We start from the raw sequence: 17,881 nt of genomic DNA, 5'->3' as shown, positions 1-17,881 counted from the left end.
ACGACCCAGGTTGTTTAACATAATCCATTGAAGGTAATTTATTTTGCTTTGCCTTTCAGTTCTTTATTTGCCGCCTATTCTACTCCTGTACTATATTTTGAGCCATTAAGCTATTCCTTTTTTTTGTTATTCCTTCTTTTTATTTTATTTTTTTATCCTTCTTTCATCTTCCAGGATTACTTTTACATTTTTACATAACACTCTGAAGATTGATTAATGGTTTACCTCCTTATACTTCCTTTAATAAGTGCTCTTTTTACACCTTTACTCCATTATGGAAAATTATTTAAGACTTATTCATATTCCATTATCAGTGAGTAGCAGGCTTTTTTTTCATTATTGTTTCCTTTTTTTTTTTTGCTGTTGAACTGTCTCCTTTGCTGTAAAAAAATAGTTCGTTTACATATTACACTTGGGGATTTTTAACATGATCCCTCTCAGTATCCTCAGTATCCTATTACAAGTAGGCTCAGCTCTTATAATCCATCATAAACCGTTGTGTAACCCCTTCATTCTCTTACTCTGCATCTGTTCAGCTTCCATAATACATACCCCAACATTGTTTTTTTTTCAGGTTTCATTCACAGTCAACGATTCTTCTTGCTCCTACTGTTTATTCTGCTCTTCCATTCCTTTAAAAAAATATATTATCTAACATATGCTACGCTTTTATTTACTTCCAGATAACATACTCCTGCAAAGCTCAACAAAAACGCTTATGCTAATTCTTCTTTACTCACTTTTCCCTAATATATTCTGGTTCTTCCACTGCAAATTCGAGTATTAACCACCTTTTTACATTTTCCTTTACTCCTACACACTCCTTGATGCTATACTCCTGTTCTACTCCAGCTGGATCCATAATAAACCACTCCGCTGCGTCGTCTTTCACTTCTATTCACTCCCTAATGATAAACTCCTGTTCTACCACTACAAACTGTATCAAAATCCATTTCCCTGCGCTTTCCTTCCTTCCCTCACCCCCTCTGCTAGTTATTAAGCCTTGAGGGCAAAGAAAGGGGAGTAGACAGACCTTCACGAAGTTTAAAATTAATTAAGTGACCATTCATCTCCTTGCAGGGTGTTGCGATGTGTGATGGTGAGAGGAGGCGGGAGGAGTGTGGTGGCGGTGGTGGTGGTGGTGGTCGTGGCCGCGGCAGGGTGGGGGTCCCTCTTGACGGCAGGGGCAGCGGTGGTGGTGGCAGGGGCGGCGCACAGTCCCTGCCCCGTGAGCGAGTTCACCTGCGAGAACTTGCGCTGCGTCCCCAAAGACCGAGTGTGTAACGGGCGGGACGACTGCGGCGACAAGTCTGACGAGAAGCCGAACTGTACACGTAAGTCATCTTGTAGCAGTATTAGTAGTAGTGGTAGTAGTAGTGGTAATAGCTGTAGTAGTCGTCATGGTAATAGTAGTAGTAGCTGTTTTTTTGTCCTTAGCAGTGGTGATCGTTCTTGTAGTTCTTGTTCTTTCAGTAATGCTGGAATTAATAGTAGTAATAGTAGTAGTAAAAGCGGCATAGTGGAAGTCTAAATGCATGGTCGTAGTAGTAGTAGTAGTATTGGCCGTCCTTGCTGTAGTTCGATGGCTTGTGGCTATGGATTAGGCTTCTAGTAAGGCTTTTAAGGTTGGTATTATAAGACACGTTTGCTTCTCACATCAGCTATTTCTAAAGGTCAAAGAGGGGGTCAGTCGGGTTCTAATGAGTGTTTCTTTCAGGTTCACGGTACAGAGGAAGGGTCAGACTACCACCAGGGTCATAAAACTACTCCTGGAAATGCCCAAAACTTCTACGAAAGCCTTGTCAAATATGTGTTTCTAGGTTCACGGTACAGAGGAAGGGTCACACTACCACCAGGGTCATAAAACTACTCCTGGAAATGCTCAAAACTTCTAGGAAAGTCTTGTCAAATATGTTGTTCTTGGGCGGCGAAATGTCTTGTGATACGACCCTTAGTGACTTCGGCGATATCCTTGTACCACTCTAGAGGCGCTTGACGTGATGTGGTGATCCTGATGCTTGTAATAATAAGAGACGTTTCTGAGGTAGCTATACTGGTGAATGAGACTTCCATTTATGATTTTATGAGGCTCCAGTTCTTCTTCATTAATAAAGGACGTAAAGGATAACATTATGAAGTATGGAGACGCTATATTTGGCTTTTAAATGAGTCGTTGTGTAGTTTGGCAAGAATAGCAACCTTAAATAATTAGGGAGGTAGTTAATAGTAGTTAATAGTAGTTAGAAGTAGTTAGTAGTAGTTAGTAGTAGTAAGTTAATTAGTTATGTAGTAAACACACACACACACACACACACACACACACACACACACACACACACACACACACACACACACACACACACTACTCACACAAAACCTCATAGCCCCTGCCTGTTCTATTAAACTAATTGCTGAACATTAAAAAATACACAATCTCTTATTCAAATATTAATCAGCCAAGATACACAGGCACACATACCTACATACACGTACAGGTATACACACATTCAAATGCATACATAGAAATAAACGTTCGGTGTGCCATTGCGGCGGTGTTTGCGTAACGAGAGTGGCTGTAATGATGATGGCAGCGCGCACCCGGACCCTGGCGGCGAGGACCACTACTAACGGGCCGGCGATGTGGGGGCTTAGTTGGTAACGATGTCCGGGCTGCCGCGGCGACGGGTGCATACGTAGCTATTTCTGGCAACACTTACGCCTCCTGATAGCAGCTCCGTCTGGCTACACTGCCTAATAGTTATGGCCTACAGGAGGGGGATCGGAGTTTGTATTTATGGAAGTTGATGTAATGAAGTAATTTCGTTAGTGTTATTATATTACAGGCAGTGTAGGTGTTGTTAGGGGGGAGAGAGAGAGAGAGAGAGAGAGAGATGGAGCCACTATCACCAGTCCAACAGGGAAACTAATGATGCAACATTGCTTTAGCTTCACCACTATCTTGTCTAGTCTCTCTCTCTCTCTCTCTCTCTCTCTCTCCTCGTCCTTGCCCCTAACTCACTGATCCCTTAATTCGTTTTTCTATTTATTTCCATTCTTCCGCGCGCTGTTCTTTCCCTTTCTCTTCCCCTCTCCCTCTCCCTTTTCTGTCCCCTGGAATGGGCTCGTTTTTACCTTCCCGTCCGGAGCATAGAAATTCGCGTCCGGATTAGCATTTTCACGTCTCCCGGAGCGTTGGGGCGGACGGGCGAAAGTTCTGAGAATGAAGTCAATATTTTGTCATTCAATTCCCGAAGTAGTTGTAGTTGTAGAAGTAGTAGAGAGAGGGCAATACATTCATTCTCTCTCTCCCTCTGCTCGCTCTCCTCCAACTCTCTCTCTGCCACATAGTTTCCTCTCCTAGTAATCTATGTTCCCTTTCCAAGTAGCGCCACAGCCAGCGCCATCTATCTCCAAGAAGACGGACTACCCCACGACGCTGCCCTGGCCCTTGCTATGCCCCATTCTCTTTAGTTTTAAGGGGGACACGCGTAAAGGAGATGGGCGGAGGGACGCTTAGCCGCTTTGCATCTTTTCCCTGTTCTAGTCATTCGTCATTCTCTCTCCCCTCTCTCTCTCTCTCTCTCTCTCTCTCTCTCTCTCTCTCTCTCTCCGGCATTTGCATACATCCATCTCCCGCCACAATATTGCTGGATGGCTTCCCTTCCAGACCTCGACTTGGGGACTTAAGGAAACATAACGCTCTCCGAAGCCTTCTCTCTCTCTCTCTCTCTCTCTCTCTCTCTCTCTCTCTCTCTCTCTCTCTCTCTCTCTCTCTCTCTCTCTCTCGTCTTTCCTTCCTTCATAATTTTTCTGTTCTGTTTATTCAAGCTTTCCCTTCCTTGCGGTTTCTTGATCTTCGCTTATTCCTCCCTTCGCTCTCCACCCTTCCTGTACCCTCTGATTCACTCCTCCTCATCTTCTTAATTATTGTCTTCTCATCTTTCCTTCCGCCGCCTCCTCTTTCGTTATTCTTTTTCTCGCTTCTCCTCTTCCTTCTTCTCTTTCCCTTTTCCTTATTTCTCCTAATCCCTTGTTTTCATCTCTCCGTTCGCCTCTTCAATACAATTTTCTACTCCGTTCTTCCTTTTTTTCATTTCCCTGTTCTTCCTTCTGTGTTCCTCATTTCCTTCCTTATTCCCTTGCTGGCGCCTTTTCTTCATCGCCTCTTCTTTCATCTCCTTTTATCTTCTCCTCATTCGTCTACTCACTCCTCTCCCTTCTCTCTTATTGATGTCATTTCTCACTTCCCCTGATTATTCCCTCTATTCCTCTGGTTTCTTCATTCCCTTCTATCACCTCTCTCCCTATTTATCATTCTTCTTCCTCATTCTGGTTTTCCTGATTCGCTCTCCTCCTCCTCCTCCTCCTAATTTGTCTTTTGCCTCCGCTCTGTTGCTTCTCTCTCTCTCTCTCTCTCTCTCTCTCTCTCTCTCTCTCTCTCTCTCTCTCTCTCTCTCTCTCTCTCTCTCTCTTTTTCTTTCTCTCTTTCTTTCTCTTCACCTCTTCCACTTTATCTATTTACCTCATCTATATTTTCTCATCTTTATTCCTTTCCCGTGTACTTCTTCCTTTTTCTTGTATTTCCTTCTATCTTATTCCTCTTTATCTTTTACTTTATGATCATCTACTCACTCATTTTCTACTTTCCCTTTTCTCTTTCTTCTCTGCTTCTTTGTACACTCTTCTTACTCTTTTCCGCGCGGTGTCATGCCATACAGGTCCCTTACTCCTCGTCTTCCTCCTTTCCCCTCTATCTTCCTCCTTTACTCCTTTGTACACTTCCTTTTTCTTACTCTTTCCCTGCCGTTCCTCCCATACAACTCCCTTACTCTTCGCCTTCCTACCCTCTTCTCTGTCTTCCTGCTCCTCTTCCCCGTACGCCCTCTTCTCACCCTTCCCCTGTCGTCCCTTGTCATATAACCCCCGGTCGTTAAAGCGGCGTAAAATAAATGAACATAATTGAATTTAGGGACAATTAGCATCAAGAGGACGAGAATGGCCGCTCCCTCGGGTTGGCTAATGTTTGGTACCGTCCCCAGATGTCGCCCTCTTCGACCTGCCTGCCTGCCTGCCTGCCTGCCTGCCTGCCTGCCTGCTTGCCTGCCTGCCTGCCTGACTGCCTGCCTGCCTGTTTGTCTGCCTGCTTGCTGCCCTTTTATTTTGTTTCTTTCCTGCTCAAGGGTAATTGCTACTGTAGTGCTTTGCTTAAATTTCTGATGTTTGTTTTTCCTTTGTCCTACTTTTCTGACGTTATTTTCTTTGTGATGTTAATGACGATGATGTTGACTTAGTTCGAGTGGATGCTTTTGTGTTCACTGTTGTTATGCACAACCTTTGTTGTCCTCTTATTTTTTGCTGTGTGTGTGTGTGTGTGTGTGTGTGTGTGTGTGCACGCAGCCCCAGTCCCCTGACGGTGCGGCTCTGTGTTGCAGCTTGTAATGTGACCTACTACGGGGAGGTGGGGCGGAGCTACGAGATCGACCTGCAGGAGTCAGCGACGCTGCGGCCTCCCTTCACGTGCCACATGACATTCACGGCCGGCGGGGACATCTTCGGGGATCTGGTGCAGCTCAACTTTCGGGACCTGCAGCTCGGCTCGTTCCGCTCCCACCACGTGTGCGGCTGTCCAAAAGGGGACATGGAGGTCAACGAGCCGCAGCGGCCGCACGAGGGAGGCTTCTGGTGCGGCGCCAGCGGGGACCACAACGTGTACTACAGCGAGACAAGCAAGGTCACCGTCACCATCAAGGTGCCCGCCCCCGAGGCCGACACCGCCGGGGAGAAGAAGATTCGGCTACGGCTGCTATACAAGTTCCTGCTGGGCGCCGAGTCCATCGTGCGCTACGGCCCCTGGAACAGCGCCAAGTACCTCGGCGTGTCGCGGCCCGGCACGGTGTGCGACAAGATATTCGACTCGTGTGACCGCCGGAAGTGCCGCGTCCAGTCCCCAAACTACCCCGGCCTGTACCCGCGCAACGTGACGTGCCAGTACGTGATCCGCCAGGCCACGGTGCCGCACGGCCGCCACGCCCTGGTCAGCGTGGACCAGCCGCAGCGCGGGCGCGTCCATATCAAGCACACGGACGCCGCCTGCGACGGCAACCTTCACCTGTGGCTGGACGGGGACTGCGACGTGGTGGGCGACACCCTCAGTGTGTACGAGATTCAGGGTGAGAACCGGCGGTTGCTCATGCGGTTCTGCGGCGGCGGGCGTGTGCCGCGCATCACTGCCAGCGGCGCCGAGCTGATGCTTGTCTTCCAGACGTCACCGTTTGACAATTTGTACTTTGACTCCTCGGAAGGAACACACCCCGGCTTCGAACTAGACGTGGGTGTGGCCTTTGTGCCCAAAAACTCCTTCTTGTACGCAGACCAAAAGTGTGAGTTTATCATCTCTAGCTTCGAGGCGTCGCGCGGCCATTTTGAAAACGTGGCTCACTCGTTGCCCCGCGACAGTAAGTGCGAGTACAAATTCAGCGGCCAGCCCGACGAGGTGATCTGGCTCTACTTCACGAGGCTCAAGTCCACGTACACTCAGCCCAAGACCCGGGACGAGCCGCACTGCCGCACAAGGGTAAAGCTAGTGGAGGGCGCGGACGGAAACGGCGAGGAGCTGGAGAACACATGCGGTCTTCTAGGCGTGCGTGTGTGTCATCGCGAGCAGCTGGGCCCGGGCCGGAACAGGACGCGGCCCTGCGGGAGTCAGGAGAGCTACCTCACCTCGGCCTCACACGCCACGCTCACCATCCTCTACCGCCTGCCATCCACCGTGGCGGGACTTGAGTTTCGGCTCCACTACGAGTTCGTGTACGCTGGGCCTCGGGCGGCGGCGCTCAACAGGCCGGAACCGTGCGACAGACACATCAGCAGCGACCGCAGCAAGAAGGGTCTGCTGGCCTCGCCCGCCAACAATTTGCTCTACGGAAAGTTCGGCGCTACCAAGCTACGCTGTCAGTACACGCTGCAGGGGCGGCCCAACGAGGCCGTCAGGATCACCTTCATATACTTCTACGCCCATAACTCCTCGTGTCCCGGGCGAGAAACACCCCTGCAGGCATGTGGGCGCCCCAACGCTTTGGAAGGCCGCGGGGCGCGCCTGGAGGTGTCGGAGTGGCCGTGGCCCGGCGTGGAGCTGCCTCAAGCATGTATCTGCCACGGTGACTACCTTCCGGCCACGCTTCTCTCCTATTCCGCCTCCCTCACCATCACCTTCACTGTGGTCGGCATGGACGTGTTTGATGACTTTTCTCACTTCAGCTTCGAGCTGGAGTACGAGTTCGTAGAGATCGAGGCGTGCGAGGAGGAGCGTGTGGTAACGGGCGAGGCGGGAACCCTCAGTCTGGCGCTGCGCCCACCTCCGGGACCCTGCCGCGGCCACCCGTGGCTCCTGCAGCCTACGCCAAACCGCTTCCTACTGGTGTCTGTTCCCGGGAAAGCCATCAGAGGCGGCCTCCAGGGGGCGGCCCACGGACATCTGGTAGCGGCAGATGACACCGTCGGCCCCTCAGACTGCCAGAGCTCCGAGTTGCACGTGTACCAGCCGGGCAATCCGCGGCCACTGAGCGCCGTGTGTGTGTCGCCAGGCGCCGCCGAGACGGTGCACGTGTTCTCCGAGGGCTTCAACGAGCCGCTATCGCTGGACTACCTGGGCGAGGCGGCGCGCTCCCTTATGGTGGTGCTGCTAAGTCGCCCCGCCTATCGCTCCGGAGCTGCACAGGCCCAGCAGCACACTGCGGTGGACGTGCGCTGGGTTGAGGTCGCGCCCCGCTGGCTGGCCACGCGCTGCGCCACCGAGTGTCCCGCCGTGCACGCCTGCATCAGTGCTTCGCTCTTTTGTGATGGCACGTGGCACTGCCCGTCAGGGGCTGACGAGGCGGTGGTGACGTGCCTGATGGCGCTGTCCCCATGGCTGTGGCTCACCTTTGGGCTGGCCGTCGGCTGCGTATCAGTGTTGTCGGGCTGGTGGGGTTGGACACTGTGGAAAGCCCGGCAGGAGCGAAACGCAGGCAGCGGCTGCAGTGCCGAGGTGCTCACGCCGGGCCACCACGAGTCCCCGCCGGAGCCCCCGGACTACCCAGACTGCATCGATGTGGATTTCGAGACAACTGTCTGACAATACGCCCCCCGGGGGGATGACGCGCCCCCGGGGCTGGCCACACTCTTAGGTAGACTTGCTGCTCTCATTAACGGCTGGAACTCCTCCTCCCAGTCCGGTTCGCACGGTGCTGGCAACCGCCTCGGCCTCTCCCGTAATGGGGCGCGGAACAGCAGCTCATGCCAACATAACGGCGTGCGACGACTTCCGGTTCTGAGGTTGCCCAACGGCGCCCACAACCCCGGTGTGCGGCTCTCCAACGGCACTCACAGCCCCCCGCCGCTGCTCAGCCCGCGGCGGGAAAAGGAGATGCAGGCGCGGGAAGAAGACCGGAAGCCATCACTGAGTCTGGGCTCGGACAAGGCCAACAGCCCCACCTGGAGCGTCACCAAGGTGAGTCACCTGGACGAGGAGGAGGAGGCCGAAGACACCCACAGCTCCCTCAGCGAAAAGATAGGCGGTGAGTGCTACAAGCCCCTGGATGAGATCGAGTGGCCCAGCTGCTTCCCGGCGCCGCCTAGCAGCCCCAGCTCCTCGTCCTCGCCCTCGCACGACTTCCTGCACGAGGTCTCGCCGTCACCGCCGCCTAACTTCAAGCACGAGGCCTCGCCCTCTCCGCCGCCAGACTTCCGGCACGAGGCGTCAACGCTGCCGCTCTCCGAGTACCGTCGAAGAGACAAGATGGCAACGCTCGGCAAGCCGGGGCAGGGCGACGCGCCGCCGCCCCCTTCGCCGGTCAGCATCCAGTACCACCCGTCTCCATCGCCTCCGCTGGACTTCCGCTGCGACAAGTCTCTCTCCATCCCACCCAACACACCCGCCTGCACGCCCGACACCCGCAGGTCCCCGGTTTCACCTCAGCAGCCCCCCTCCACCACACTCCTGCCGACGGCTACCAGACAGAGCTCACCGTCGCCGCCGCCGGATTGCCGCTGGGTGTGCATCAATGACCTACAGCAGCAACACTCCTCCGCGTCCTCCCCGGCAGGTTCCGTTGTCTCTCCAACGCCCGCCAGCAGACGCTACTCCGGGTCGTCAGTGGGCCAGGAGGCAGCCATCACCCTCTCCCCTGCCAGGCTGCAGTACGAAAGCCGCTACTCCACTCTCGGCGGCCTCCACGCCTCCCCCGCCGCTCCCGCCACTCTGCTGCCGCTTACCACCCTCTCTACCAACGGCAGCCCGCAGCCGGACGCTCCAAGCAATGGCTCGCAGCAACAGCCCGACACGGTCCTCACTTTCCTGGGCGACACGTCATCCCCGTCGCCTCCTCTGCCACACTTCCCGGACGTAGATTCCTCGGAGTCCCCGACACACTACGACTTGCAGGACTCTGACCTCTCGGAGCCTTCCCAACGCTCCCTCACGCTGCTGGGCAAGGCCACTGATCCTCAGGAGCTGCGTGCCTCTTCCTCAGCCTCTTCCCATCAGTCCCGCCAAAACGAGTCTCAGTCCCCCGCGGAGGCCTCCCCGGCAGCCGCGTCCTCCGCCACACCGCAGGCTGCCGCCACTGACCCTCAGGCCCCAACGCCACCACCCATTCCTGAGTTCTTTGACGAGGAGGACAAGCCCCCAACGCCGCCACCCATACCCAAGTTCTTCGACGCAGAGAGTCCACCCGCAACCCCTCCACCGCTCAAACCCAAACCAAATCTGCCGCCAAGGCCGGCAGAGCACCGGCCGGACATCGTGCCGCCGCAGCCCGTCTCCAGGAGCGAGATATACGGCCGCCACTGCAAGCTGCCGCCTCTCGACGTGATTCAGGAGAGTCCGCCACCAGAGTCCCCTGGAGAAGTACGCAAGAGCAGCCCCCCGCCAGACCCGCCCTTCGACATCGTGCACCGAGACCCTTCGCCGGAGCCTGAACAGCCCAAAGAGCCTCAGGAAGCACAGGAGCCTGAAAAGGCTTCACCTCCCCCTGAGGAGAGGGCCGAGGCTGCCGCTGCCTCTCCGCCGCCGCCGCCACCGATCGACATCCAACACAAGAGTCCGGAGAAGAAAAAATCCCCCTCCCCGCCCCCCGCTAAGAGCAAGAAGGAGAGTCCACCAGCGTCCGAGTACGAGTATTTCAACCTTCCCGACAACTGGCCGGCCTACCCGCCCTTCCTCTTCGGTGACTCAGACTTCCCGCCACCGTGAAACTAACCTCTGAGTATGTGTGTGTGTGTGTGTGTGTGTGTGTGTGTGTGTGTGTGTGTGTGTGTTATCGCTCCTTCCTGGTACAAAGGGAGCCGGAGCGAGGCCAGACAGACGATAACCTATCAGCAAGTGACCACAGGCGGCAGGACTCAAGCAGCCTTCCTGGACTCTCCCCTCCCCCTCCCCTCGGTGCTCGGCGGCAGCTGCCCCACGGTTTCACAATCCCGTTGTTGTTCCTCGCGTGCCATCATCGTCGTGTGCCGGGCGGCGGGCGCGGCACAGTCCTGCGCCTGACACGCCGCCTTCACCCCGGTGATGAAGAGGGAAATACATAAAAGAGCGACACAACGTATTCGCTCTGATAACAAACCCGACAGGGCGAACCCTGACGCTGACTGCCGTGTAGACATTCATAACTTTTCGATGTGTACATAACCGCTGTGTGTGCGTATGTGCGTGCGTGTGTAAACAAGAGTGTTTCCGGTGTACATATGACTGTATACATATATCACAATAATTCTGTGCACCCGTTGAGGCAAATCACAGACTGGGGGCCGGGCAGGCGAGGCGGGGACAGGCGGACGTTTTTGTGATAAACTGGACGAAGGCTGAACGGATTGCAAAACGCATCCATGAGTGCACGTCAGTTGAGCGACAGGGAAAATAACGAGACAACCTCCACGCCGCCCCGCCCGCTGACACGCAGAGCCGCCCGGAAACTGGACTCTCCAAGTAAAGGACAAAGGGTAAAAGTGTGTTGCGCGGAGTGTCGTGCGTGTCAAAGTTCATCGCTTCATCATACAAATCTTTCACTCGCTGGGAACGTTACATCACATCAGCCGCCTGGATGGAAAGTGTATATCAACAAGGCAAGCTGGCGAGAAAACATAGGAAGAAGTGTATTGTTCTAAGGTGTCATTAGCGGCTAGATTCACTGCCTCATCATGTAAATTTTACACTCATTGGGAAGTGACTTGAGTCTCTTCGTTAGGAAAGACCAAGTAAGGTGTCAACAAGATCAGTCAGATTGAAGGACGAAAGAAAAAGGAGTTCATCGCTGTGTGTTTTTAGTAGACAAACTTCATCGCCTCATTATGTAAACCTTTCATTCATACGGACAGACATCAGCCCCTCACTGGACTGCGTGTGTAATATATCAGCAACGGCAGTCATGAGGCAGGACCCACACGGAGCTCGAGTGTGCTGCCGTTCGCCTGTGTTGGTATCCGTTTCGTGTTGTTGTGTTAAGGCAGAGTTGTTTATATTGTGTGGAAGCATTGTTACCAAGGGACTGTATATTAATTCTGCTCCCACACTCAAGAAACAGTTTGCATCTATCATTTGAGTGCACCACAACGTGAAAACACCAAGTCAAACACAAACAGGTTGATCATGCATATATTTTGACAATTCAACAGATGTAGGCAAAATTGAAATAGTTTAAACACACACACATACATACACACACAAACGCATACACACACCTCTTACACAGACACTTTAGACTCCACCTCATAAAGAAAACAAGAAACTATATGAATAATTTAAAAGCCACGTTCAGGAAACTGCATAAACAGCCTCCATCACCACCAACAACAACAACAACAACAACTTCACCGAATAATATTTAATGTAACACGAATTTACTTACCTGTGAAGCGCTACGTGTATTATAAAATGTTGCTGAATGTTTAATTTGATGGAAAACCTAACTATTCGTGAACCATTGACTTTTATTTTCTGTTCCGAGACGTAATAAAGAATAACGTGTGATGTGTTACGGGCACGATGTCGATTACTTATTAATGTGATTTTTTTTTCTTAATGGTAATGAGGTCACCTGTGCCCAATTAGGAGCAGAGGTGTAAATGGTGTTACAGATATGTTCTAAATCGGCTCAGGTGGGTTATTCGGGCTCGGCGCTCCTAAATGATGGAGTCATTTCAGGTGTGTGATGTCCCTTAGATCGGTGTGTTTCATTAACTCATGTGTACGTGTTTTGTACGTGAATCACCTGACCGCCTCTCTCGGCCGTCACCTGTGAATCACCAATCAAGTGACTCCTGCGTTCTACTGCCATGACACCAATAGTCACAGCCACACGGAGCACCAAACAGGGGGCTCACCAATCCGGCAAACACAGTAAGGCTTACAAAAACACGCAAGGAAACACAAACTCACAAAAAAATACCCCGCACTCAACGAACACACATACACAAAAACACAAACACACAAACACACACACACACACACACACACACACACACACACACACACACGCATATTATTCCACCCCAAAGCGACTCCTATCCACCATTTCCAAAATACGACCATCCCTCACCTCATTCTGCCATCCCCTTCCCATCCTCTCACCATGCAGTTAGTAAGAAAACTCATTACAACCAATAAGCACCATGAATACAGGCGCCATAAAAGCATAATTTCATCCACCATATACTGTCATACATACAGCCATTCATATTTCTTTGAGGCCTCTTGGATTCCGTTCCTCCAGCCACCATAATTCTACCATAAACTACCACTCAATGCATTCAAGGGTCGCTGCCATACTCCCATTCTCAATCTCCATATCATGAAAGTAGTATATTCATGACTGTACTTTAATTACTCTTGTGAATGCGTTTGTGTTTTCTGTTCAGTGTTCAAGTCTGGTGGGAAAAAAAGGATATAAGAAAACGGGGATACGTATAAAAGATCTTAGAAATATGATATCGGTTAAATCATCGATCAAGTCAATCAAGTCGTATATTCATGACTGTGTTTTTACTAATCTTGCGAATGTGTTTGTGTTTTCTGTTCACTGTTCAAATCGAGAAGGAAAAAAGAATATAAGAAAACGGGGAGACGTATAAATAAAGTTCTTAGAAATATGAAATCGGTTAAATCGTCGATGAAGTTAGGATAGAAGATTACCTGGAAAAATACTTTGACACGATCTGGGACAAAAATTATATTAAAGGTAAAGTTGATGTAGTTTTTACCTATTTTTCCTTGGTATCATTTTTTCCTTGTCATTCTGCGAGCTCTGTATCCTATCAGTGCCCCGAGATCAGAAGAAAAAAAATAAGGCTATATCTTTTTTTTTCCGTGGCCGAATAATCTAACAATCCCGCGACTTTAAGCGTCAAATCAAACACGCGCGCCGTCAAACGTATTTACCACAAACAAAAACATTCAACATCCGGGATTCCATTTTCTTTCTCTAATTAATCTCGCAAAAACGAGATACCGTCAGTCATTCGAGTGGATACGTTTATTTTAATCTCTCTCTCTCTCTCTCTCTCTCTCTCTCTCACACACACACACACAGAAATACACGCGCAATTTAACGACAGGATCCCATTTTCTTTCCCTACCATCATCACAGAAAACGGAGTAATGGTAGTCAAAGTAAGGGAAGCAGGGGCTGTTTTTTGGGGGGAACCAATTCATTCATACCCACACACACCTGCCCGCCACCTGGTTTTTAATTAACCTCCCCCAACCTAGCAGCGCACGCAATCAATCACAAACGCACACACACACACACACACACACACACACACACACACACACCTAATGGTTAGACATACACACACGAATCTCAATTTCATTCCTTCATTAAAGAGAGAGAGAGAGAGAGAGAGAGAGAGAGAGAGAGAGAGAGAGAGAGAGAGAGAGAGAGAGAGAGAGAGAGAGAGAGAGAGAGAGAGAGAGAGAGAGAGAGAATTATCCAGTTCCTCCAGTCATCATTCCACACGAGTCATCCGGTTTCAAGATAAGGGAGAGGCAGATGAAGCAGCTGGAGTCAGTTAAAGAACCCTCAAGCGTGATTGGCTCCAAGACTCGAAACCTCCACCAATCACAGAGACTCTTCCAACTCGCCAGCTGCACCAAACGCGGCCGGCGATTGGTGAAGCCGTGTCCTCAATCAACCTATGAGATCCATCAGAGCTAAACGTAACGACCAATCATATCCATCGCTCACATTACGTCAGAACCAATTACCTGCATCCTTCGAGAGAGAGAGAGAGAGAGAGAGAGAGAGAGAGAGAGAGAGAGAGAGAGAGAGAGAGAGAGAGAGAGAGAGAGAGAGAGAGAGAGAGAGAGAGAGAGAGAGAGAGAGAGAGAGAGAGTCGTATATATACATAAAGCGTGTACGTAACCAACCACAGCTATGTACCTTTTTTCTATGTCTTGTAAATAACTACATGTTTAAGGCTGACCAGTTGATGTAAAAAAACTAAAATAAAATATACCGTAAAAAAAGTACACTAAGTTAATTTTAACCGAGAAAGCGTTGATAACATCCGTGTATAGCGATCCTGTGGCCGTTGACTCTGCTCTTTCATTAGGTTGTAGCGACAGAGAATTAAATACCATATAAAAAACACATAAAAGACCGAAAAAATACCAATACTAAAATAATACTAATACTCATAATACTATATCGCCATGTAAAAGGTAGTTCCTGTTGTTTGTATATTAATTTGATTTCGGATTGATCATTATTATTACAACTACTGATTCTTGTTTTTGTTTTTATGTCGTGTGGTGAAGGGGTATAGGAGGGGGCAATATGGTAAAGGAAGGGGAGGGGGAAAGGAAGGGTTAGGAGGGGTAACTAAAGGGGGGGGTTAAGGGAAGGGGTTTTGTCAGAGGTTTCCACCGCCGCATTACTCTAGATTCACTGTTATGCCGTTGTCTCCTGTGAGGTGTTGAGATATGTTGATATTTGTATGTAAAGTTTAATAAATATCTCTTGGATACTTGGGGCTTTCCTTCCCTCTCTACCCGAAACTGATCTCTCATTTGGTCACTCTTTACTTTTGTCTGTTATGGGAGCAGTGAGTAGCGGACTTTTTTTTTATTTATTTTTTACACTCTTTATTGCCCTTGAACCGTCTCCTTTGCTGTAAAAGAAATGGTTATTCTATTCTTACTCTATTTATTTATCTCTTTATCTTCACTTTCCTTCACTCATTAATTCTTTTTATTTGTTTATTTATTTAGTCCTTCCTTTATTTATTTTCTCTTTCTTTTTTCTTCTTTCTTTTCTTCTATCTTTTTCCTTCTTTCTTTGTTTCTATTCATATTGTTTTTTTTTTTTTGTGTGTGTGTGCGTGTTTGCGTGTGTTCTATTTTCCGCACAGTACCAAAAAGGAAACTATATAACAGAAAGAGATAAGAAATAAAGTAGGAAAGAATGCAAATGTGAGGGAGGGAAGAAAAAATTAAAGATAAAATAATAAAATATGACAAAACAAAGAGATGAAAGTACGAAATAGACTTGAAATGGAGAGAACGACAAGAAGTGAAAAGAAGAAACAAAGTAGAAGGAAAATACGAAAAAGGAAAGAGACAGTAAAAAAGAAAAGAAAGATGCAGAGAAAGTGATAAACGTAAGAAGAAAGATGATGAAGAACAGCAACACATAAAAACGAAGCATGTAAAGAATGAGAGGAGATAAAGATGATAAACGAGCAGGTAAGAAACCGTGAAACAAGGAAGAACGAGATACAAATGAAGAGGGATGAGTTAGAATGAAGGGGTAAAGAGAAGAATAAAGAATTACGTATGAGGGAGAAGAGGAGGAAAAGAATGAGGGAAGGAAAGCCATCTCTATCCTCTCTCTCTCCGAGACGGATCAATAATTTTCTGAACATTAGATAGGGAATATTTATGTCACGTCTGCCAGCCGATAGCGAGAGAGAGAGAGAGAGAGAGAGAGAGGCTGCGAAAATCATCGTCTTCCGGGAATGTTTGTACCTCTCTCTCTCTCTCTCTCTCTCTCAATACATAGTTTCTCACCTCACCTATAAAACTACTACCCTCCGATTTTTTTCATACACATTCAGACACATATATTCACACATTCACACATACATACATACATACATACATACATACATACATATACACATACATACATACATACATACACACATATACCTAGACAGACAAACAAACATACGTAATTATGCCTGTATAATTAATTAGATGCATGAACTAATGATGAGGAGAGGAGGAGGAGGAGGAGGAGGAGGAGGAGGTAAATTGGGCCAATAAATAAAGGAGGTAAAGAGATGGAGGTTAAAAAAGGAGAATATAAAAAAAATGAAATCACACACACGCTTAAAGAAATAATGGAGGAAAACAATACACGAAAGATGACAAATATGAAAGGAAAATACATGAAAGGAAGAAAAATAGAGAAGATAAGGAAGAAGAAAATAAAGAAGAAAGTAAAGGAAAAGAAAATATAAAAAGATGATCCAGGGAAGGAGTCAACGTGTGCAGTGCCTTGGAATATCGAGTGAGAGAGAGAGAGAGAGAGAGAGAGAGAGAGAGAGAGAGAGAGAGAGAGAGAGAGAGAGAGAGAGAGAGAGAGAGAGAGAGAGAGAGAGAGAGAGAGAGAGAGAGAGAGAGAGAGAGAGAGAGAGAGAGAGAGAGAAGAATCCTCAAAAACCTCATCGTATTGGACAAAACTGAGGAAAATATGACAAGAGGAGGAAAGAGGAAGAAAGGAAAAGGGGAAGAAAGGAAGATGGGAAGAGAGAAAAAAAGGCAGCTGGTCAGGTAAGGTGTGAAAGAATGATGGTTGAAGTAAAAAGGAGAAGGAAGTAAACAAGAATAGGGGTTATGTAGGAGGAGGTGAAAGAGGAGGAGGAGGAGTTGGGAGAGGAGGAGTTGGGAGAGGAGGAGGAGGTCAGGTATCGATGTAATTATGAGGCAAAGATATGATTTAAAGTGTGTGTGTGTGTGTGTGTGTGTGTGTGTGTGTGTGTGTGTGCAAAAAGAAACACACACAGACACACACACACACACACACACACACACACACACACATACACAGGACCCAACACAAACACAAACACAAACACCCCCCCCCCGACACACACACACACGCACACACACACTCGCCGGAAACCAACTATAATGAAGCAAAACTATCGTGTATCCCTCGCCCTCCCCCTCCGCCCGGCGACATCTAACGCGGAACTTTGTCGATATAGTTAGTGTTAGCAAATGGGAGGGACAAGTTTGCCGATGATTACAGGAAGGGAAGGAGGCGTGAGGAGTTACGATGAGTTAGTGTGTGGTGGTGGTGGTAGTGGTGGTGGTGGTGGTGGTGGTGAAGTGAAATACCAAAGGAGAAGGAAGGGAAAGTCGAGAGAGAGAGAGAGAGAGAGAGAGAGAGAGAGAGAGAGAGAGAGAGAGAGAGAGAGAGAGAGAGAGAGAGAGAGAGAGAGAGAGAGAGAGAGAGAGAGAGAGAGAGAGAGAGAGAGAGAGAGAGAGAGAGAGAGAGAGAGAGAGAGAGAGAGAGAGAGAGAGAGAGAGAGAGAGAGGAATGAGCAGTATGATTAGTGGGTGACCTGCTGGCATGCGGAAGGCAAAGTTATGATGCTGGATCAGGAGGAGGAGGAGGAAGTCGAAGATGACGAAGGAGACGAAAACGACGGAAAGGACGGTGATGATGCTGATGACGATAATGCTGATGATAATATCGATAAAAATGATAATGACTGAAAAGACAAGGAGATTTTAAACGAAGAAGTAAAAGGACGATGAAAATAAAAGCAGAAAGGAAAGAGAAGAGAGACGAAGCGGTACAGAATTAAAGAGGAAGTGGCGACAGAAAGATAGACA

At 49.0% G+C, this 17,881-nt stretch overlaps 2 protein-coding genes across 2 annotated transcripts; both read left to right on the top strand.

Annotated features, from left to right (window-relative positions):
• Positions 1-701: 701 nt before the first annotated feature.
• LOC126996125 (uncharacterized) lies at positions 702-8,124 on the top strand. Its single transcript, XM_050856329.1, has 2 exons — positions 702-1,334; positions 5,433-8,124. Exons 1-2 carry the CDS (start codon positions 1,097-1,099, stop codon positions 8,111-8,113), a joined length of 2,919 nt encoding a protein of 972 aa, XP_050712286.1. The 5' UTR covers positions 702-1,096; the 3' UTR covers positions 8,114-8,124.
• A 280-nt stretch (positions 8,125-8,404) lies between these two features.
• Positions 8,405-10,231, top strand: LOC126996299 (uncharacterized). Its single transcript, XM_050856677.1, has one exon. The coding sequence runs from the start codon at positions 8,405-8,407 to the stop codon at positions 10,229-10,231; it is 1,827 nt and encodes a 608-aa protein (XP_050712634.1).
• Positions 10,232-17,881: the final 7,650 nt, after the last annotated feature.

The sequence above is a fragment of the Eriocheir sinensis genome, chromosome 9, assembly GCF_024679095.1.
Source record: "Eriocheir sinensis breed Jianghai 21 chromosome 9, ASM2467909v1, whole genome shotgun sequence".
Lineage (NCBI taxonomy): Eukaryota > Metazoa > Arthropoda > Malacostraca > Decapoda > Varunidae > Eriocheir > Eriocheir sinensis.
This window is presented reverse-complemented; position numbering and strand designations above follow the sequence as displayed.